The 22418-nt window shown below is 43.6% G+C and overlaps 1 protein-coding gene and 1 pseudogene across 2 annotated transcripts in view; both read right to left on the bottom strand.

Moving 5' to 3' along the window:
- LOC120395792 (acetylserotonin O-methyltransferase-like) overlaps nt 1-9030 on the bottom strand; it is a 32121-nt gene extending 23091 nt beyond the window's left edge. For both annotated transcript variants that reach the window (XM_039520510.1, XM_039520509.1), the window contains exons 1-5: nt 9015-9030; nt 6919-7005; nt 4630-4759; nt 3651-3719; nt 2980-3098 (exon numbers count right to left, since the gene is read on the bottom strand). In XM_039520510.1, coding sequence (XP_039376444.1) covers nt 2980-3098; nt 3651-3719; nt 4630-4759; nt 6919-6943 — 343 coding nt within the window. In that variant the 5' untranslated portion in view covers nt 6944-7005; nt 9015-9030. The remainder of the gene's footprint in view (nt 1-2979; nt 3099-3650; nt 3720-4629; nt 4760-6918; nt 7006-9014) is intronic.
- Nucleotides 9031-12221: 3191 nt separating this feature from the next.
- On the bottom strand, nt 12222-15535 carry LOC120405670 (annotated as a pseudogene).
- Between the last annotated feature and the right edge of the window lie 6883 nt (nt 15536-22418).

The following is a 22418-nucleotide window of genomic DNA, read 5'->3' as shown; positions in this document are numbered from 1 at the left end:
TGCATAAAGAGCACACCAGCAATTATTCAATACTGGGAGATTTGCAGGGCCACCCAGAGGATTCAGGGGGCCTGGGGCAAAGCAATTTCGGGGGCCCCTTCCATAAAAAAAAGTTGTAATACTACAGAATACTATATTCTCATGGGGGTTCCTGCAGGGCCCAGGGCTTGGGGCAAATTGCCCCACTTGCCCCCCCCTGGAGATTTGCCCCCTAAGTGGGGCTGTGAATCTTCTTTATTTGTATCGTGGTCCCACCTAGATTGGAAGAGGTTTTTTAAATGTAATTGATGTAGAAGGAGGTGAAAATTAACTTTTTTTGGTTTGTTTACTTCCTTACATCCTTTAGTGCTTCAGCTGCTTTTGCTCCATCCCACAAACACTCGGGTTTGTTCCTGCAGAGCTAGTCATTTGCATAAGACTGCGGGCAGTGAGCATTCAACAATGGCCTGCTCCAAAAATCAGTGGAGTCAATGGGACAATTCCCATCAACTATTGTAGGGTTTGGATTCAGACGGAAAAAGGGCACCGAAAGATTTTCTGTATAAGGACTTTGCAAACAGAAAGAAGGATGGGAGGGAAGCAAGTGGTCCAAATTTTGAGCCTACAAAATTCTAGAGTGGCTCTTCAATATCAATTCTATACAAACAGCCACCAAGAACACTTTTAAATCCCTTGTAATAAAAACACTGATTTCAGTCTGAGAAGCACAGAAGAAATCTCAAGACAACCAGTACATTTGTCTTAGAGAGAAGGCAGGAGAGGGGGAAAAGAACTATAAGTTGAGTTCAAGTGACAGGTGGGGTGTGGGACAATCAGGAACGATTCCATGGCTATAATACATTAAGCTTCAGAATAACTTACTTACTTCCAGCTTGCCTGCCCTACCTTGCCAGTAACCCATATGGCGAACAGTTTTCTGGGATCCCCCAGCTCCCTGGCTCCTCAGCAGCTCCTGTGATGGGGTTGCCACAGAGCAGAGCTCCCTCCAAGAAGCATCTTTCATTTGCGAAACTTTGAAATATTCCCTCACCGGGAACACTTTGGTGTTTCCAAAATGAAATATTGCAGAATTTCTCTTCTGCAAAAATGTTTGAGATTTTGGCTTTTCATCCCAATTTCGGATACAGTTTATTTCTAAAACCTTGAAACTTTTGCACAGTGAGATTCATTTTCCCAGCCAGATCTACTTAAAATGAAATAGTCAGAGGGCAGAACAGAGCATGCTTATGGACACTGGTTCACCCAGGTGCTTAAGCACAGGCCTGTTGGTGTCACTAGGCATAAATCTAGGTAACTTGGGAGGATGGCTCTGGGCCTATGTGAACCAAAGTACCTCTATGTGAAGTGCTTTTGTTAGCGTTACTAAACTTTTGTAACCTCTTGTGTTATGTGCTGACTACTGGCAGCTGCAAGGCCGCTTGCCACTAGATGCAGCCAATACTAGATAAGATAGGCGGAAAGCAGATGCTGTAATTAAAGTTATATGCAAGAGAAAGTAGCCCCCACGGTGGGAAAAGTACAGAAAAACCCTCACAAGGGGGTATAAATGCTGGGACCCCGCCTGCGTGCGGGTGTGCAGGATTTGAGATTGCTTTTTCTCCCTTGCACCTTATTTGAGCTCAAATAAACCTGGTTTGCTTCTCCACCCTGGTGTGTTAATTAGCGCGATGCACACCGGGCAACGAACCCCACTGTTGCACCCCCCTCGGGCCCTTTGGGCCGGCAACAGGCCCATCCTTAAATACACGATAATTCCAATTGAGGCTGAATCAGGGCCATGGGCATGGAAATAACCCAACAAATGTAGTCAAGAAAACCTTGAAATAATAAAACATAACACTGAAAACATCATCATCATCATATGTAGCAGATTTTAATACATCACTTGGCTCACGAAAAACACAGAAGTGATTGTGGTGTGTTGTGATTGCAGAATTTTGACATACAAACTGTAGGGCTATATTTGCTGCCATCAAGGAAATACATTGGCAGACAGGGGCGGCTCTAGAAATCGGGCTGCCCCAAGCAGCGCGGAGCGCTGCGCCGCCCTTCCCCGGTCCCGCGGCGGGTCCCCTCTTCCCGCGGCTCCGGTTGAGCTCCTGCCGGCATGCCTGTGGCAGGTCCACCGGAGACCGGGAAGACGGGACCCGCCGCAGTCATGCCTGCGGCAGGTCCGCTCGTCCCGGGCTCCGGTGGACCTGCCACAGGCATGCCGGCGGGAGCTCCACCGGAACCAAATGCCGCCCCCCAGGGAAACGGCCGCCCCAAGCGCCTGCTTGGCGCGCTGGTGTCTAGAGCCGCCCCTGTTGGCAGAGGCTGTTCTAATGCTATGCACAGCTCCAGTGGAAAATTGTCATCAATATTACTCAGAAAATCATAGGTAAGGCCATTGCAAAGAAGAATAAGACACAGCTGAGGCACACTGAATGCCTTTAGAGGCTGAGAAGTGAAAGTGATTAGAACAGATTAGCCAGACTTCATTTCTGCTTTCTGTGTTTTAGAAACATGGAAGAGCAAAACAGCAGGGGAGAAATACAAATGGACATTGCCTGGTGCTATAAATCCTGACAGGATTGAAATACAGAGACAATGGTAAAGCTGTTTGGGAGTAAGACGTATGTAGGCAATTCATCAACCTAAAGTTACTGAATGAAGAGAAGAGTAGCCTGGAGGCTGTTCTGGCAGAATTTCTTAAGCAATGGCAGAAGAAAAACCTCCCAAATCAATGAGAAGGAAAATAAGCAGCTATTTAGATCTATGGGGTTCTTTAGACTCAGGAAAACATTCTGCTTTCTAATGCTTTTATCATTTTCAAATGTTTATATAACTTTGCCTCAGAATGTAAAATGCTTCCCTTATGATAGATCCTGGCTATTTAGTCTGTCCTGTTTTTCCATTGCTCACGCAGGTCGTAGAACAAGTGTAGTATTTATCCATAGCTTATCAAAGAAGACAGTTCAAAGTTCTGATGACACTTACCTCCCAGATCATAAATGACAGTGAAAGGTGAAAGGTCAAATGCAGCAATCACATCTCTGCCAGATATACTCCAAAATGCATTGAAACAATACATGAATTTGATCATCTCTTCTTCTGATCTAGTGATTTGAAAGAACGTTGTTTGTAGTGCAAGTAAATTATGACACATTCATTGATTGCTAGCATCATATAGCTCTTGTTCTTTTAGCTAAAATACTATATTAACCCTGTTTCTCTGCCAGCATGCACAATCGTCTATTTTGATCACTATCAAAATAAACTTAAATTAGCAGATATTCAAAATATTAAGAATAAATCCACCTTGATTCACATCCTACATTTTAATGAGACTTACTGTAAATTACACTTATCATCTAGCAGTGATATGATGTTAAGCCTAAGGGTCTCCAGCTGTTTTTCATTTAACAGAATTTTCCATTATACCAAACATTCTACATAGCAAATTGTTCATGATAGGTTGCCAGTAAGAACTTGATGCTTAGATACCAAGGTGACGAGCACCTTACTCTCAACACTGGATGTCATTGGAATGATGGGGTTTTCATGTGAATAGGTTTAATCACCATATTTCACAGTCAAAGCGGTAACACAAAATAGAAAAGACATCCACATAAAAGAAGAGCATAAAATTCCCGACACTAAATTATTACCTGTAGAGAGCCCCAAAGATGTCTTCTGATGACATGCCGAATGCTCGCTCATATTGGTTTTTCCCATCTCTTAAAAAAAAATATATATATATATATGGGGTATTTGTGCTTTGACACCTTTCTGCTTTGGTGACAACTTTGGCTTATTAAGGTACCCATTTTATTCTACTTATTAAGGTATAAGTGTTACCCTTTGTGTTATTGCTTTGATCAGCGATTCTGAAATGCGGCCACCAACTGCTTTTCGTGCAGCCACGGGGCTGCCTGAAGCAGGTACTTCGGCCCCGGAGTGGCAGGGCTTCATGGGACCCAGCGCTTTGGGAATCACGGCACAGGGGCCCCTGGGGCAGCCAAGCTCCCAACCCACATCCATGGGGAAGCGAGGCTCCCAGGGCAGCAGCAGCCAGATTCCCATCCCCCATCTGGGAGCAGTGGGGTCCCCCAGGGCAGCCGGGTTTCCGGCCCCTGGCCCTCGGGCTATCTGACTCCAGTCCCCGTTCCTGGGACAGCGGGGCTCTCAGGGCAGCAGGGCTTTGGGAGCCCAACGCTTTGGCAGGTGGGGCAGTAGGATCGTTTTGGGGCAGCCTAGGATCCCTGCAAGCATCCCTCAGTCACTATTCATCATCATTTGCCTGGCCGAGAGCTTCCCTCCACAGAAACTATTATCATCATTAAATGTTTCCCTTGGGACACATCAAATAAGCATAGTATAGAATTCTGTTTCTGAATCTGCAGTGAATTCATCCACTGAAGCACTAGCAAATATAAGCTTGTGTAGTAATAGTTCAACATGCTTCCCAAACAATTACCAGTCAATGTTACCCAGGAGGTGTGTGGATTACATATGTCTTTATTTTCTCCAGTTTTCCCAAAGACAAACCTTTTCCAGAGCAGGTTCACAAATGTAGCAAAGTGCTTTATTGCAATGGGTGTTGGCACATGAGTTTTGTACTAACAACATAAGATTTCATCTCCTTACCTCACAGCATCTGTCAGGTACTGCCAGCAAAAAGAGACGGTTTTGGAGTAGTACATCAAACGATGATACTGAGACTTGGGACTTGATTTTGCAAGATAGAGGTTGGAAAGCTCTGTGTTCCTGTAAAAGGCTAAAGGGAATAAAGGGAAAGGTAAGTTAACATTTACAAACTTGTCATTGTGCAAAGCCTGTTTTACAGCATAATCTATGTAACAAGAACAAGCTGTAGGAATGCAATCGAAGCAACAAAGAAACTGCAGGAGATTCCCCAGTCTAGATAGACCAGAGATGGGGGAGGGTCCAGGCACTCATGCATAGCATACCATATCTACCCATCAGATTCTGAAAGAACTGGAGTGAAGGATTCCAGGATGTAAAAAGCACACCCCAACACCATCACCATCATCATCACCATTTCTTTGTGAAAGTGTATAAGCCATATGCCTGTGGTGACATCACTTTCCACTATACTTTTTAGTGTATGTGCTCAAAAGTATCTTGTTTCAGCAATAACACCTAACATACCAGTCTTTTTTCACCTGATGAGGAAACCAATAGGGAGAATTAAGTCTCCAGGACATAATACCACCCATTATCCCTAACTTGAGTAGCTCACACACTTCTGAGGCCATCTACTGCTACTGAATTTCAATATTCTCACTGGCTGATTATGAGAGTCATCTGATAGATGCAAAGTTTTGGGTCTCTTACTATGCTTACAATATGTCTTTCATGGACAGATATATGGGCTGGTATAGAATGTGTTCTCTCTCTTACAGCACAGGCCAACGCCCACTGAACTCAATGAGAGCCGGGTTAGGCTTTAAATCTGTTCTTCAGCTGTGTTGGATGGGAAGACAGGGGTCTGGGCAGTTCCAGGAGAGTCTCTGTGTGTGTTCTACACCCAGGCGGCTGCCACGGAGGTGAAAAGTTCCTCTGAAGCATCCACCTGAACTTCTATTAGCAGGGTGGATGCTGCCTCATTTGTGCTCCTGCAGCTGGCCTGATTGCCATGGAAAGGGTGTAGGTGGCTTCAGAAGAGGCCACAGATTTCTAAAAGCTTGTCTACATGGTGAAATGGACTGGAATAGCTGTTTGGTAAAAACTCCCCAGGTTGACAGCTTAGTTTAATCTAATTTACAAGTGAATCAAGTTAAACTGGAACAAGCCAACTCTTATTCTACTGTGGAATGGCTATAGCACTTTAAATTCCCCCTTCCTTATTCCAAAATAACTTTCCAATATAGAGTGGCCTAAGAGAAGAGAAGGTATGTGTAAAAAGGCCATTCTTCTTGGATTTGGAGTACTTGTTGCACCTTAGAGACTTAGGGTAGGTCTTCACTTACCTGCCCCGTCGACGCGGCGAGTTCGACTTCTCGGAGTTCGAACTATCGCGTCTATTATAGACGTGATAGTTCGAACTCCGGAAGCGCCGCGGTCGACTCCGGTCCTCCACCACCGCAAACGGCGGTGGTGGAGTCGACGGGGGAGCTGCGGACTTCGACCCCGCCGCGTCTGGACGGGTAAGTGGTTTGAATTAGGGTACTTCGAATTCAGCTACGTTATTCACATAGCTGAATTTGCGTACCCTAATTCGAACCCCCTTATAAGTGTGGACCAGGCCTAACAAATTTATTTGAGCGTAAGCTTTCGTGGGCTAAAACCCATTTCATTGGATGCCTGCAGTGGAAAATACAGTAGGAAGATATATGTACACAGAGGACATGAAAAAATGAGTGTTGCCATATTAACTAAAACAAGAGTAATCAGTTAAGGTGGGCTATTATCAGCAGGAGGAAAAAAACTTTTGTAGTGATAATCAGGATGGCCCATTTCCAATAGTTGACAAGAAGGTGTGAGTAACAGGAGGAGGAAAATTAACCTGGGGAAATAGTTTTTACTTTGTATAATGACCCATCCACCCTCAGTCTTTTTTCAAGCCTAATTTAATGGTGTCAAGTTTGCAAATTAATTCCGATTCTGCTGTTACTTGTTGGAATCTGTTTTTGAAACTTCAAACACTGCTTGATTCCCATGGAAAGACTGATGACAGGGACTCCTGAGAGCTTGATAGCTGGGAGGGTGTGTACGTGTGTGTGATCTATGAGGAGCAACCTGAGCGGTTGCAAGTAAGTACAATTGTGAAGAGGTTTGTATGCACGGCGCCTGGCATGAACACTGAATCCATTTGTCATTTACTAATTTAAATCGATCATTTGGAACTGCAGGTTTTTGAAATTATCCAAAGACAATGTTACAAGGTATTTATTGTTCGAAAACCCCACTCACAAGAACATTTGTATGCGTCCAGCATGGTCTGAATGGGAGGTACTGGATCTCATCGCATGTTGGGGAGATGAATCTGTTATGGCAGAACTACATTCCAAAAAAAGGAACGCAAATACCTACGCTAAAGTCTCCAGGACCATGATGGAAAGAGGCTACTCCAGGGACACAGAGCAGTGTCATACAAAAATCAAGGCACTCAGGTAAGCATACCAAAAAGTCAGGGAGGCGAATGGGCGCTCTGGGTCACAGCCCCATACATTCCGCTTTTACCGTGAGCTCCATGCAGTTATGGGGGGTGATGCCACCACTACCCCACCACTGCCTGTGGACACCTGCAAGGGGGAAGTTGCATGAAGCAAGGAGGATGAGTCATTGGAGGACGAAGAGGAGGAGGAGGAGGAGGAGGAGGACAGTGCACAGGCGGCAAGTGGGGAATACATTTTCCCCCATAGCCAGGAACTAGTCTTAACGCTGGAGCCAATAGCCTCCCCCACTCCCAAGGTGGGTTCCCAGATCAGGACCCTGGAGAAGGTACTTCTGGTGAGTGAGAGCCTGATTGGAGCCACACAGTGCAGGGGAGGGAACAGCTGCGCTGGCCTGTTGACATTTAGTTTAAAGGGCTCATCCCTCATTGGAGCCACACAGTGGGTGTGGGGGGTTGTGTGAAGCAATCATCCCAGAGAGCCTGCAGGCCCTCCTTTTACATGGCAAACCCACGAGGCATTGCTTGCTACAGGAAGGGGGGCCAGCAGTCTGAAAGCATTGAAATGAATGTAGAAGAAGCAGAACCCTGCGTGCCCCTAGGCTGCCTGCAAGCTGAATTCTGTTGCCCGTGTGTGATGGCTTACTCACACCAAAGTGGCAGTATAAGAGGCAAAATGCTAACTTGTACAGAAAGAACATGTGCGGTGTACTATGAATTGCCTGTTTCACTAAGAGTGTCCCCTTTGTTCTCTGAAATGTATCTTTTAAAATACTACCCTCCCTTTTTCTCCTCCCGCAGGTGCAAATATTTCAACGCAGCCCCTATCTACTCTGTCCCAGAGGCTGGTACAGATTAGAAGGCGGAAAAAACAAACTCAGAACGACATGTTCACCGAGCTCATGTAGTCCTCCCAGTCCTCCCACACTGAGAGGGCCCAGCTGAATGCATGGAGGCAAATAATTGCACTCTAAGCAAAGCAGAAACTAACTATGCCCAAATCGAACGTGAGGCATCGGGAATCATTTTCGGAATTCAGAAGTTTCATCAGTACCTGAAGGCAATGGGATACACCACATCACTTCAGCACCTTATCGTCCATCCACCAATGGATTAGCTGAAAGATTTGTGCAGACAATGAAACAAGCTTTGAAATCACCAAGGGGACAATTATCCATTCAAAAGCATCTGGACACCTTCTTATTATCCTACAGAAACACACCTCATGCTACGACCAAGGCATCCCCGGCCTTTCTAATGATGGGACGACAGCGGCGCACTTGCTTTGATCTGCTGAAACCTTCTGAACCCCGAGAAATTGTGCAACGTCAGCAGCAAGATCAAGTCATCAGGCGTGCACCCAGAGCCAAAGACCGAACCTTTAGCCCTGGACAGCCGGTTTTGGCTCGTAATTATACTTCTGGAGCTAAATGGGTCCCTGCCACTGTCATTACTCAAATGGGACCTGTTTCCTACACAATCCAGACTGCAGAGGATCTCACTTGGCAGCGACATGTAGATCATCTGCTCCCAGGTCATACCAGTCCTCAGGACACATCTTCAGTTGAGTTGCCTGACTTCACCACTTCCAGCAAGACACCGAATCAAGTCACCTGTTCCTGACTTTTCCCCTCCATTACTGCCAGCAGCAGAGATACCCCTCTGCCCAGCACGAGCTGATACCCCATCCTCACCCCTTCGCCCTACGAACCCTGAGCCCATTGTCAGGCCCGTGCCCAAGACACTTTCGGGTGCACCAACACCAGAAGTCTGCCGTAATCCACCTAGAGACAGAAGGCCTCTTCATCGGCTGGATCTTTCGCTAGGGCGAACCCACGGTTACAGGGCAAAATAATCCCTGGGGTTCAGCCGGGAATGGAGGCCGTCTACCCACCTTCTCTAGTTTAGTGTTTGTTTTATTTAGGGGACATTCTTATTAAGGGGGGGAGGAATATGTTGTGTATTTGGTTGTCACGGTAATAGAATCTTGTGTTGCTATGGCAACTGAGTTAGATTATTAGGGGATAGCCCAGACAGTTTGGGATGGCTGTTGGTTAGTTCTGTGTGTGGCAATAAATGGCTGCTCCAAGGTTTACAGCTCTCTGTGTCTCCAGTGATTTCTTCCTAAAACTGTGGCCCCCAAGGATATAACATTAAGACATTTCAGAATAAATGAAATGCTTTTCCATCATAAGCAACTGCTACAGTACCCACCGGAGTGTTACATGATCACAAATGAGACAGAGAATGGGGCATGTGATTCTGAATGAGAGGGGTCCACAAAACAACCTGTGCATTGAAAAGTGGCCTACGCTGCGAAAGAGTTTAGGAATGCCTGGCCTATGGTTTTTGCAAATTTCATTGAAATGTGCTTTTATTGTGTTGTATGTCAGCTGCTTGTGTAGTATTCGTATATCAGTCTAATACAGACCTCAGATAAGGTACTGAATTAGGCTCTAGTCCTTCAAGGAGCTCTGCACAGGCATTATCAGAGCTTTAATTACAATCCTGGTGAAGCGATGTGTAGTATAATACCCCACTTTCAAGAAGACTCCATGTTATACTGAAATTACATACAAAAAGCTACATTAAAAATTAGTAGGATTGCAAATCAAGTACTTAAAAGCTAGGAAATGCCAGCATTAAGGGGGTTTGTATTTCACAGGAAGCTCTGCAGTAAGTGTATAGCAGAAACTTACCCAGGCCAATGCCAATCTACTGCCTCAGTTTCCCCTCTTAACAGAGATCTACACGCATGTAGGCTGATGGGGGGTTCTTAGGCACAATCATCACTGAGGTGACTTAGCCCTCCAGCTAAGACACAGAGCTCACAGCACTTCTGGATTTAAATTAAATTCTAAAGGAAACAAGACCATTTTTCTATCACAGACTCATTCTGGGCATAGCCCTTCTTCCCAGGACCTGCCATATTTGTCCTTCAGCCCTTTCATTAACAGCTTTCCCACTTGGGCTCTCAACAATCCCTTCTTCCTTTTATGAATAAGGAAGATTACACCATCTGAACAGGTAGGGAGAGGAGAGAGACAATTTGCACCCACCTTCTACTATCAGTCCAGCCATTAGACCCTACACAATTGGGCTGATTGGGACCTCTTCATATGCAACTATCCTAGACCTTCTCCTTATTAGCCCTTTCCTGGCTAGGTCATACTCATTAATGAAACAGTTAGGCCCACAGCTAGTTTCTCTGCAGTCTCTCTCTTGACTAAACCCAGGCTGCTCTTATATCTCCCAGCAGGCCTGGTTCTTAATCACATGATCCCCAACACATGACTTCTATACTAATTGCCTTCAGCTGGGGAGGCAGACTAAAGTGCCACAGATGAGGCTGAGTCCAAACCCCACCCTGACCCACCTCACCCCAAAAGGGTCAGCTCAGCCCAGGCCAAGGTGTTTGAGGGATGACTTCCTTCCAGAACAATTATCCTCCTAACTCCCAATACTCAGAGATCAGTTGATACTCAGCTGGAAAAAGAGTTTTTATTCCTTCCAAAACTCCTTTTTTCCCCCTTGTTAATGCTTATTACAGCAACTTTGGTTAGTGTCATGATCAGTGCTGACAGCATCTCCAAACATACAGTGTTGCATTTCTGTTTTAGGGTGAAGCTGTAGTCTTGTATGTTGTTATTTATTGTATCTGATCCGGGGGGAGGTTAATAGGCAGTCGAGTCCTGCCTGTATGTGCTAGAGTTGTTACTTTCAGTGTTCCAGGAATTCCTTTGCTTTGTATAAGTGAGTATTACAATACGCTTATCTATATAAAAGTTGACTCCTTTTCTGGATCCTGCCACGGTTCACTGCTCCAGGCCCATGGGAGGTGCTGGAAGTGGCGCGGGCTGAGGGACATACTGGCCGCTACTTCAATCAGCTGCCATTGGCCTGGAGCAGCAAACCGCAGCCAGAGGGAGCCGCGATCGGCCGGACCTGCGGACGCGGCAGGTAACTGCCAAGGACTTTCCCAAACAAGTGGTGTCCCAAGTTTGGGAAACACTGCTTTACACTGTAGAAACTTTCATAGAATCACAGTGCAACCAACAGTGATGTACAGTTTATATTTGCAAGAAGAAAGCTGAGTACAAACCAGGCTGGTCAGCCATTATGTTAAACATGCAAAGAATGGAAAAGTAAAAATTCTGACAGCATAGAAACAATGTATAATGCAAGGAGTATAAGATTTCCACAGTTGCTTTCACATGCTATTTCTGGTGAAACATGTGTTAATTACTTTAATCCCCCATGTAGTCAAGAGCTAAACAAGAGTTACATTCAAACTAGCAGATCATCAATTCCAGTAGCAGTGGTGGACAAACGTACTGACCCTCTGAGCCACGTAACACAATCGTCAGTCGTTCGAGAGCCAGAGTTCACCAGCTGGGCCTTGGCGCTTCAGCCCTGTGTGCGATGTGAGGTCTCAGGGTTTCTGCCTCGCAGCAAGCACACCCCTTGGGGCTGCAGCCCCGAAACCTCCCACCCTGCTGGGCAGAAATCAGAGTCAATGCATGGGAAGGGCACCGGGGGTGGGGGGAGTCATAAGCCCACCCAGATTTTTGCCAGGGTTTGCTGGCCCCACTCAGTCACATGATGTCACCAGGGCTCCTCCCTGCATGGCAGCTGATGGAGCCAGCAAGCTGGAAGCTGCAGCCATGGGAGAGGCAGTAGTGAACAGCTGGGAGCTGCAGGGAGAGTGCAGGTTTTGCTGCTTTCTCTCCCTGCAGAGCTAAAGCAGCGGCCCCTCCCTATTATCACCTGGGAGTTGCAGGTGGGGTATGGCAGGTGGAGAACGGGAGTGGGGGCTAGAGTGACCAGACAGCAAGTGTGAAAAATCAGGACGGGGGGGGGGGGGGTGGTAATAGGAGCCTATATAAAAAAAAGATCCAAAAATCGGGACTGACTCTATAAAATTGGGACATCTGGTCACCCTAGTGGGGGCCTGCATGAGCCGCACTTTACTGTAAAAGAGCTGCAGGTGGCCTCATAGGCCCAGCATACATATGAGTGAATGTTCTAGCAGTGTATTGTTGTACAAAGAAAGTGACATGGTTAACTATGAGCTGGGTTCATTGCTGCGGGCTAGTAAAAGCTGGTCACGTCACTGCATTTACACATCTAACAACAGGCAAGAAAGAAGAGACAGAATTATTTTCTTCCTAAAATAGCATCATAGAGCTTTCCTGTTTTCTTGACTTGAATCTCTCTGAAACCAGCTGCAGCGAGGAGCTTGCTGTACTCGGTTGGCGTTCGTTCTTTTCCTTCAGTCTGAACCAACATCATCAGAGAGAAGAGCTGGGCTTCTAAAGGCCCAGTTTTGTCTTCATTCAAAAGTGTTTCAACCAACAGCACTCTGCCCCCTGGTGGGATAAAGAGATTTAAAAACAAACACATTAATATGTCAGAGAAGGACACTAAAGCTTATTTTCCAACTTCATCTTTAGCTATTTCCATAATCTTAGAGATCCCCTTTATATTAAAAGAAAAATCATGTTATGTTGCTACAGTAGTTAATGAAATAGCAAGAAGGATTCTATGCATCAATAAGCTATTATTTCCTGTACATCAAAGTAGAGAGTGAAGGGGAACCTATCAGCTGTGATTCAAACATTTATTTACTCCAGCAGAAATGAACCAGAGGTGTGTTTGCTCGGCATCTGTGAAAATCAAGCCCCGTGGGCCAGAGTTTTAAAATAATTTAAAATGCACATTGGCAGTTTTCAAAATTTGAATGGGTGCCTATCAACATCATTAGGCACCTGAATAACTTTATAAATGTGGCCTTGCATGTCTAAAGTGTATGCCAAACCTAGAGGCCAACTTTGGATGGACGTATTCATGGAGGTTTTGTCAGATGTCATAATCTTTAATTAAAGATTAATCTTTAATTCTTGGAGACTCCAGGACAATTCTGGAAACTCGGCAATATTACTAGAAGCAAATTTTCAAGTTGGCCATTCTTACTCATGGGGTCTGGATGCAAATCACTAATGTAAAAGGAGAAAGGTTTGCAGTGTATTTTTCTTTACTTAGTCTTTCATTGAAATGGCCCTTTAAAAAAAACCCTGTCCAAACCAAATGATGCATATACGTCTCTATTTTGCAAAGAGGAAAACATACCAGGCTTGCAAGCCTTGTAGATTTTTGTTAGTAGCTGCATACACTTGTCATCTGCCCAGTCATGCAGGATCCTAGCCAAAATGTACAGGTCAGCTTCTGGAATTGGATCTTTAAAAAAATCTCCTGTAACAAAAAGAAAAACAATACAAAAACCAGGCCTGAATAAGCAAACATTTTAAATCCGTAATTGCGAAAAGTACATGCTAGCTCCAGAACTGTTTGAGAGACTTGCTGGGAAGCTACACTCTTCTGGCTTGTCATGCTGAGTATTCACAGCCCACTTAGGGGGCAAATCTCCCAGTATTGAATAATTGGTGATGTGCTCTTTATCCATCCACTTGTATGCCAATTTCATTTCTCTCTCTCTCTCTTTCTCTCCGTTTCCCGTCTGATTCATCCATATAAACCGTCTATCACACTTCTCTGCCTTTGCTTTTAGGTCATCCCCCATCCCCTCCACTTTTTCCCCTTCTTCACTGCTGGGGCCCCTTTCTCTCTCCCCTCTCCTCTCTTGACTCCCACCCTCCAAAATTGACCATTTATTTCTATTTAAATAGTAAAACTAGATACCTAAAACCAACATACCCCTACACTGGTGTGATGGATGATGCTATATGATTGAGGATAACTATATTTATCATAGCTGGTATCACTATTATACAACTGCAACAAACTTTGTACAAAGTATGTCATGTAAGATAACAATGGAGAAGATACATGCTAACAAATCCTGTTTAAATCTTTGTACCATCACTGTATGTGAAGTTATGATATTGGCTATGTATTTGTATGTCAAATGTTTTTGTTCTTGGAGTGACACCCTCTAGGATGTTTACATCCAGTCTCGACAGCCCATTGTGGATGGACTATCCAAGTGTGGAAGGGCTATTAGAAAGAATCAGCTTTCCAGATAGCCTCTTCCTTAGAATGCCTCAGATAGCAAGGAGCTGTGATTCAGCAAAACATGTACGGACATGTGGTGGGGACATGTGACCTAAGAATCCACGTTGGCCAGTAACTCTCCATGTACCTGTACGGTGGGCTTGGTTTGGTACAGTAAATTTCCAGGCACATGGCAGAGGGTATAAATTACAGCTGAGAAAACTCCATCTTGCCTCATTCCTGCTCCAAACTTCTCTGCACTGTAGATTTATAACAAAAGAAGTATTCTAAGCTAGGGACTGAGGCCCTTCCAAGCTTTTGGAAGTTTGCCAGAGAGACTTCTGCAAATCAGCAGACTACATCAAAGCTGCAAACCTCATCTCAGGACTTAGCAATTTTTTTTGTTTTATATATATATATTATACTTATTTTAGAACTCTCTTCTTTATTTTTAATACATTCTTAGTTAGTTTACTAAACATTGACTGGCAGCTTGATTTTGGTAAAATCTGAAATATTTATTGACCTGGGATCTGTGGCTAATCCTTTGAGATTGAGGAACCTTAATGTACAGGGAATTGGGTCACGCTCAGTAACCTCTTACTGTACAAGATCTATTTGTCTGGATTGGGAGCTAGGAGTTGGAATGCCTAAGGGGACTGCATGTTTTGGCTTCTTGTTAAGCAGTGTTGTATGAGAGGAGCTCTTTTGTTACTGGATTGGTGACTCTAATTAAAGAGTAAACCACCTGGCAGTGGGTCACATGTATATTGTAACATTAGCCAACAGCATTTAACCCTTCAAATGTAACATGGAGGTCTTTATGGACCTTTGTGACCAGTCACATTGCACTAATCTATACAACCTACTGTTTTCAACAGTTTAGCCTGCTTTGGACTGCCCACAATTGTGCAGTGAAGCCACATCCTACCTCCCCCCAGGGTGACACCTGGAAGGGCTAGGACGGCCACTTCATGGAGGTTTTTTGTTTGTTTGTTTTAGTTTTTTTTTCATTGCTGTTTAATATGGATAATGTTCAAGGACTTGGAATATATTTGCATCCTTGGCACCTAATATCTCAGCTTTTTCAGGTGAGTAAACAAGTTCAAATGGTGTACATTGCTCATGAGATTCTGTTATCATGAAACATGGTCCTTTCAGCACATTTTTCTTTGCAGATGAGCACACACAAAATGAACCAAGTTTACCTTCATGGAAAGTGATCCGACGTTCTTCTGGGGGTACAAAACGCTCCTTCGCCACTTGCACTACTTTAGGTAGGTCATAAATTGTGACTGTAGACTTTGGATACAAAGAAATACATTCCTGCGCCAAACCACCTGCACATCCTTATAGTGAAAATGAAATACAGAGTAAATGCTCAAATATAACAACATTGGTCATTTTTATAATATTTTCCATCTAAGAAACTTAGACTGCAATGAACTCAGATTCATGCCGCCTTGTGAGGTAGGTTAATGTTAGTTTCCACTTTTACAGAAGGAGACACTGAAATACAAAAAACATAAGTGATTTGGTCATGGTCTCTCAGCCTCTCTCTCCAGAATAAGACCCAATTCTCTGTTTCCCAGTGATCTAATCACTGGACCATAAAGGGTATTGCTTTTAAACAACATAGTATGATGCCACTACAGCTGGCTGGAAATTTTCAAAGGAAGAGTGTTTTCTTTCAAAGAAATGGTCATTCTGAATATGGAATTTTTGTGCAATATTGACTTTATCTAAACTTTAGTTTTCATGAAATTTTTATGACTATTTTTTAATAAAAAATATAACTAGAAGTATTTTTCACTGAAAGCCTGTATTTTGGTAAAGAGGAAATGGAGATCACCATTTCAATGTTTTCCATCAAATATGAGAATTTAAACAAATAAAATAGAGTCTGTTTTGAACATTAGAAAACAGAAACCTCAAATTTTTTGTGAATATATTCTGAATTTTTTTTCCACCAGCATTAGATTAAACTAAAAGCCAAAGTACAAGTGACTTACTACAACAGATAGTCTCCCCTTAGCTACAATTGACGGGTACAAAATGCTCCTTCGCCACTTGCACTACTTTAGGTAGGTCATAAATTGTGACTGTAGACTTTGGGTACAAAGAAATACATTCCTGGGCCAAACCACCTGCACATCCTTATAGTGAAAGTGAAATACAGGGTAAATGCTCAAATATAACAACATTGGTCATTTTTATAATATTTTCCATCTAAGAAACTTAGACTGCAATGAACTCAGATTCATGCCACCTTGTGAGGTAGGTTAATGTTAGTATCCACTTTTACAGAAGGAGACACTGAAATACAAAAAACATAAGTGATTTGGTCATGGTCTCTCAGCTTCTCTCTCCGGAATAAGACCCAATTCTCTGTTTCCCAGTGATCTAAATACTGGACCATAAAGGGTATTGCTTTTAAACAACATAGTATGATGCCACTACAGCTGGCTGGAAATTTTCAAAGGAAGAGTGTTTTCTTTCAAAGAAATGGTCATTCTGAATATGGAATTTTTGTGCAATATTGACTTTATCTAAATTTTAGTTTTCGTGATATTTTTATGACTATTTTTTAATAAAAAATATAACTAGAAGTATTTTTCACTGAAAGCCTGTATTTTGGTAAAGAGGAAATGGAGATCACCATTTCAATGTTTTCCATCAAATATGAGAATTTAATCAAATAAAATAGAGTCTGTTTTGAACATTAGAAAACAGAAACCTCAATTTTTTGGTGAATATATTCTGAATTTTTTTTCCACCAGCATTAGATTAAACTAAAAGCCAAAGTACAAGTGACTTACTACAACAGATAGTCTCCCCTTAGCTACAATTGACGGACCATTCCTCTATTTTAAAGCTCCCATCTTCAGTCATTAGGAAGGCATGTAGCATAATAATAATACTTAGCCTCTTATATAGTGCTATTAAACTAGATGATCAAGATGGTCCCCACTGGCCTTAAAGTCTATGAGTCTATAGTGCTATTAATCTATAAATATCAAAGCACTTTACAAAGGAGGCACATTTTGTTATCTCCATTGTACAGATGGGACAACAGAGGCCCACAGAGGGGAAATGACTTGCCTACGGTCATGCAGCAGGCATGGGGCAGAGAGCTGGTATAGAACACAAGTCTCCTGTGTCCCAGCATAGTCACAATCAGCACAGTCGCTGCAGCAATGCATTAGAACTCTAGGCAAGCTGGATTTCCAAAGCCCTTGCCTCCTCCCATTAGGTTTACACCAAAGCCAGGTCTTGGTATATAGAAAATGCCACACTGAGCCATGAGCAAAATAACCGAATTGTTAAAAATGTAAAAGATTCACATCCAGTATTCACCATTCAAAACATTACCATACAGTTAATGTTCAGGATGGGGTTTGTTTGTATTGTAAAAAAAAACCCTAGAGGGGGAAAGAAACTGGTGAGAAGCATGAGTTGAGTTAGTTTACATTAAAAGTGGTGAGGAGCATGAGTTGAGTTAGTTTACATTAAAAGGACAGCATATGCCAAGGTTATTTTTCCCATGATATTTAAATTCATGTTTTTCTCACTGTTTACAACAGTGAACTGAAAACTGATCTGGTTTCTCTGCTTCAGCTGCTTTTGCTCCATCCCACAAACACACGGGTTTGTTCCTGCAGAGTGGGCACACCTTTAATCATGCAATTTTTAACCAAAAAGGGTGGGGGCTAGTTAAAAAGCCCACCCTCCTAGCTAAACTGGTATTAAAACAAGCCGCTGCCCATAAAAAAAATGGTTCAGCAAAAAAAGCAAAATCGGGCCCAGGCGGGCAGGCAACAAACAAAAAAATTAAAAAACAGGTTAAAAAATTTTAAGGGTATAATAAAAAAAAAGTAAGTAAGTATAAGCATGGGGATTTCAAATACTCAAAAGGATATTTGAAATGGTAATTTAAGTTAATAAAAGTGGCTGTTAAAAAACAAGCAAGTAATTTAAAAAAAAAGTAAAAAGTTAACTCTAGTTGCTAAAGGAAACAGCAGTTAAACTTTGTAAAAATGCTAAAAAAAAGTTCTTGGTGTCTTTAAAATGTTTGTAAATATATTCAGGCAAAAAAATTATTAAATTGCAATTATTTGGCTATAAACAATTTAGTCAAATTAGCTAAAAAAATGTATACAGTGCTATGTAATTAAAATCCTATTAGGCTCTAAGGGGCACTATAAAAAGTGCTTTTCTTTCAGTGTTTAAAAGCAAAAGTTAAAAGTAAAAAAAAAGCCATCAAAATTCTGGTAAAGTTAATTATGTCCCTTTTAAGGTAAAAATCTTTAAGTTGTAAATAGCTTTAAATCCAAAAGCAAGCCAAAAAGCAACTGTATTAATGCAAATTATCTAACTAATAAGGTAAAAGCCACTAAAATCTGGGCTGCCTATAAAACAAATACAAAAAAAATGGGGTAATTCCTCTGTTTTGCCTAAAATCAACAAGGGTATTTGTATATTTTAAGCAATAATTAACTGCCCAGAAGGGGTAGACCTCTGTTTTTTTGTTTTTCAAATAATCAAAAAAAAACTAAGGCCAGCTAAACAGCATTTAACCTACCATGCATGTACTGGCACAATAAAAATTATATTTTGTGTTCTATGTCCTGTCTTGTGGTGTTTGTCTAGTGGCCAAAATTGTTGTGTTTAATATTTTCATAAAATGGTCTGGTTTAAAATCAAGCAAAAGGGTTAAATTAAAATGCAAATACTTGTTTTGTTCAACTTAAAATACAAAGTGTTTAAATACATCAAAAATGTAATATACTAAAGTCTAATACATTTCCTTAAGTAAAAAAAAAAAACTTCATTGGCCAAATTGTTAATTAAAAATTGTTGTTAAAATTTGCATACCAACAGTCTTTAAAAGCAAGAACATAAAAAGTTAACCCACTCCCCATATTGTCCATGGAATCTTCTGGCTACCTCAAATTTCTAGCCAGAGGGCTGGGAATGGTAAAAAGCTATTAAACTAAAGGTTATATTAAGTAAACTCCTCAAAGTGGGTGTGCTTGTCCTGGCTTGTTGCTCCAAAGCGCTGTAATAAAGTGATGGGGATTTTCAGGGACCCTGCATGCCTTGCCCCAAAACGTCCAGCTGGTCCCAAGCTAAGTTAGCAACAGTAGGCCATTGTAGGCCAGCTTGACATTTAGGCATAGGAAAAATTTGCAAGAGCTTGTGTGGCATAATCAAGAGCTTGTGTGGCATAATCAAGAGCTTGTGTGGCATAATCAAAAGGCCAACAGGAGAAAAAGGGAACCCACGCCTACTAGTAATTGGGTAACCTGAGCTAGGATAACAGCATATTAGCTATGGAAGATTAATAAAGCAGAAGAGTCTTGTACAATGAAAACCGCAAGTAGGTGGGCATACAGTTAGGAAAGTGCTTACTGTACAACTCTATTGGAAAATAATTGCATTAGGTAATTTAGGCCTTGTCTACACTACAAGACTATTTCGAATCAACTTAGTGCGAATTTGTGGATTCGACCTTATGAAGTCGAATTTGTGTATCCGTACTAAATACACTAATTCGAATTTCTGAGTCCACATTCACGGGGCCAGCGTCGACTTTGGAAGCGGTGCACTGTGGGAAGCTATCCCACAGTTCCCGCAGTCCCCGCTGCCCATTGCAATACTGGGTAGAGCCCCCAATGCCTGCTGGGAGGAGAAATGTGTCGAGGGTGGTTTTGGGTAAGTGTCGTCATTGAACCGTCAATCACAACCTCCCTCCCTCCCTCCTTGAAAGCGCCTGCGGGCAATCTGTTCATGCACTTTTCTGGTCAGTGACAGCGCGGACGCCACAGCACTGCAAGCATGGAGCCCACTGCGATCATCGCCGTTTTCTCCTCCTCGCACTTTATCGTCCACCTCTTCCACAGTCAGCTGCTGAGAAATTGGGCTACTTTTCAATGGTGCTGCAAGCACTGGGGGACCATAGGGGACGTTTTACAAACATCAACGTCGGGTGGCCGGGCAAGCTTCATGATGCGTGTGTTTTCAGGAACTGTGGGCTGCTCAGATGCCTGCAGGAAGGTAGTTTCTTCCCGGACCACAAAATAACTGTTGTGGATGTGCAGATGCCTATAGTCATCCTCGGGGACCCAGCCTGCCCGCTAATGCACTTGCTCATGAAGCCCTATACAGGCGCCTGGGACAGCGACAAGGAACTCTTCAAATACCAGCGAGCAGCGAGCAGCGAGCAGCGTGACCTGTGACTGTTCAGTTTCTTTACAGAGAAGCTGAACCTGCCCCTGTTTCTTTACCCAGTTACTGTTGACTCTCCTCTTCGGTTACATACCCCGTTCACCCCGTTACCCCCACTTTCAGCACACGTGTAAAAATAAAATACATGTCCCATTATTACTTAACAAAGGTTTCTTTATTCATGACTTTTCGTGAAAGGTTTGAAACTGGGACGCAGGCTGTGCTGGGTAGGGTGTGCGGTGATGTAAAGACCGCCTCTAAACTCAAGGAATGACAGGCTCCTGCTCCTAGAGCAGTCCGCAGTGCCGGAATGCTTCTTTCAACGGAGCCTGCCATCCCTCTTTATGGAATTCTGTGTGCGGGCGGATATGTGACCTTGAGGTGGAGGAGGACGGATACAGATTCCTCAGCTGCGTGACTCAGCGGTCCAGGACAAGGACTGCTGTATAAGATCTGTAACCGCCCTCCCCCGCTGCAAAGTCACATCTCCCCCATCCACACAGATCCTGGAAACCACCTCCAAAAACCGACCAGGGTGCCTACTGACTGCACCGTGTGTGTGACCCGCTGCTGATCCTGGCCCCGTGTCTGTACCCTGGGAAAGGTGACTGTCCTATGCAATTAACCACCCCCTTCCCCACGCCCCCCATTCAAACACAGTCTTCTTTGAAAAAACATAACGGAAACAATAATTAACAGCAAAGCATTTTTATTAATTAAGTAGACAGTTAGGGGATGGGACTGGGATTGGGACTACTGTGAGTCTGGAAGTGAAGGACTTCGGCAAATGTAGGGTATGAGAGCTTTTGGGTACTTGAGCACTGTGCTGTGGTTAGTGACAGTATTCACGTCCCCGGCCGCCCCTCCTCCTGATTATTTTCGGTGAGGGGGGTATGGGACTTTGTGGCAGGAGAGTGCGGTTGCAGATACACTGCAGGGTGTCTCTGTCCTCCTGCGGTCCTGCAGAACATCCACAAGGCGCCTGAGCGTGTCCGTTTGCTCCCTCACTAGTCCAAGCAGCGTTTCAGTCGCCTGCTTGTCTTCCTCACGCCACCTCTCCTCCCATTCGCTGTGTGAGCGCTGGCACAGAGAGACGGTCTCCCTCCACTGGCTCTGCTGGTCCGCCTCTTCTAGGTAGCAGCCCATACGTTCCTCGAACATCTTGTCCCTTGTCTTTTTCTTTCGCTGCCTAATCTTTGCCAGCCTCTGCGATGGGGATGCTGTGGCAGGTCTGGAGACAGTGGAAGCTGTGAGATGGGAAACAGGGAGTGAATTCCTTGCAAAGATACATTTTTGTGAACAATTAACTGAGTCTAGGCTGTCTCTGTGAATTCTGGGTTGAGACCCCTGTGCCTGCTGGGGCACAAATCATTTGCGCGGTGGATTCTGGGTAAATGTCGCCAGTCATTCCTTCCTCCGGGAAAGCAACGGCAGACAATCACTTCAAGCCCATTTTCCCAGAATTGCCCTGGCATACGCCATAGCATGGCAACCATGGACACTGTTTTGCCTTTTGTGTATGTCACCGTATGTGTACTAGATGTCGCTGACAGAGGCGGGCCATCAGCGCTACACAGCAGCATGCTTTTGCTTTTGCATGACAGCAGAGATGGTTACTAGCCATATTGTACCATCTACCATACCATAAATTGGTAATAAGATGGTAATAAGATGGGCATGGTTACCTGTCCTTTTGCACTGCACCATTTGCTGCTGTCATAAGTGCCCCTGACTGAGCAGCCAGGGGCGCAAAAGCAAAAATTGGGAATGACTCCCTGAGTCAATCCCTCCTTTTTGGTATCTAAAAATAGAATCAGTCCTGCCTAGATTATGGGCAAGTGTACTAGAGAACCACTGTATCATAGAACCAGAGAGCACAGCTGCTCTGTGTCAGATCCTGCATAAATTATGAGCTGTATGCTATTCACAGGGGGTGCTCCTGCAACAACACCACCTGTTCATTCCGTTCTTACCCCAGCCTTCCTGGGCTTCCATACCATTGTCCCCCCACTTGTGTGATGAAGTAATAAAGAATGCAGGAATAAGACACAGTAACTTG

This window comes from Mauremys reevesii, linkage group 1 (assembly GCF_016161935.1).
Source record: "Mauremys reevesii isolate NIE-2019 linkage group 1, ASM1616193v1, whole genome shotgun sequence".
Lineage (NCBI taxonomy): Eukaryota > Metazoa > Chordata > Testudines > Geoemydidae > Mauremys > Mauremys reevesii.
The sequence above is the reverse complement of the archived record's forward strand: the minus strand, read 5'-3'. Positions and strand labels throughout refer to the sequence as shown.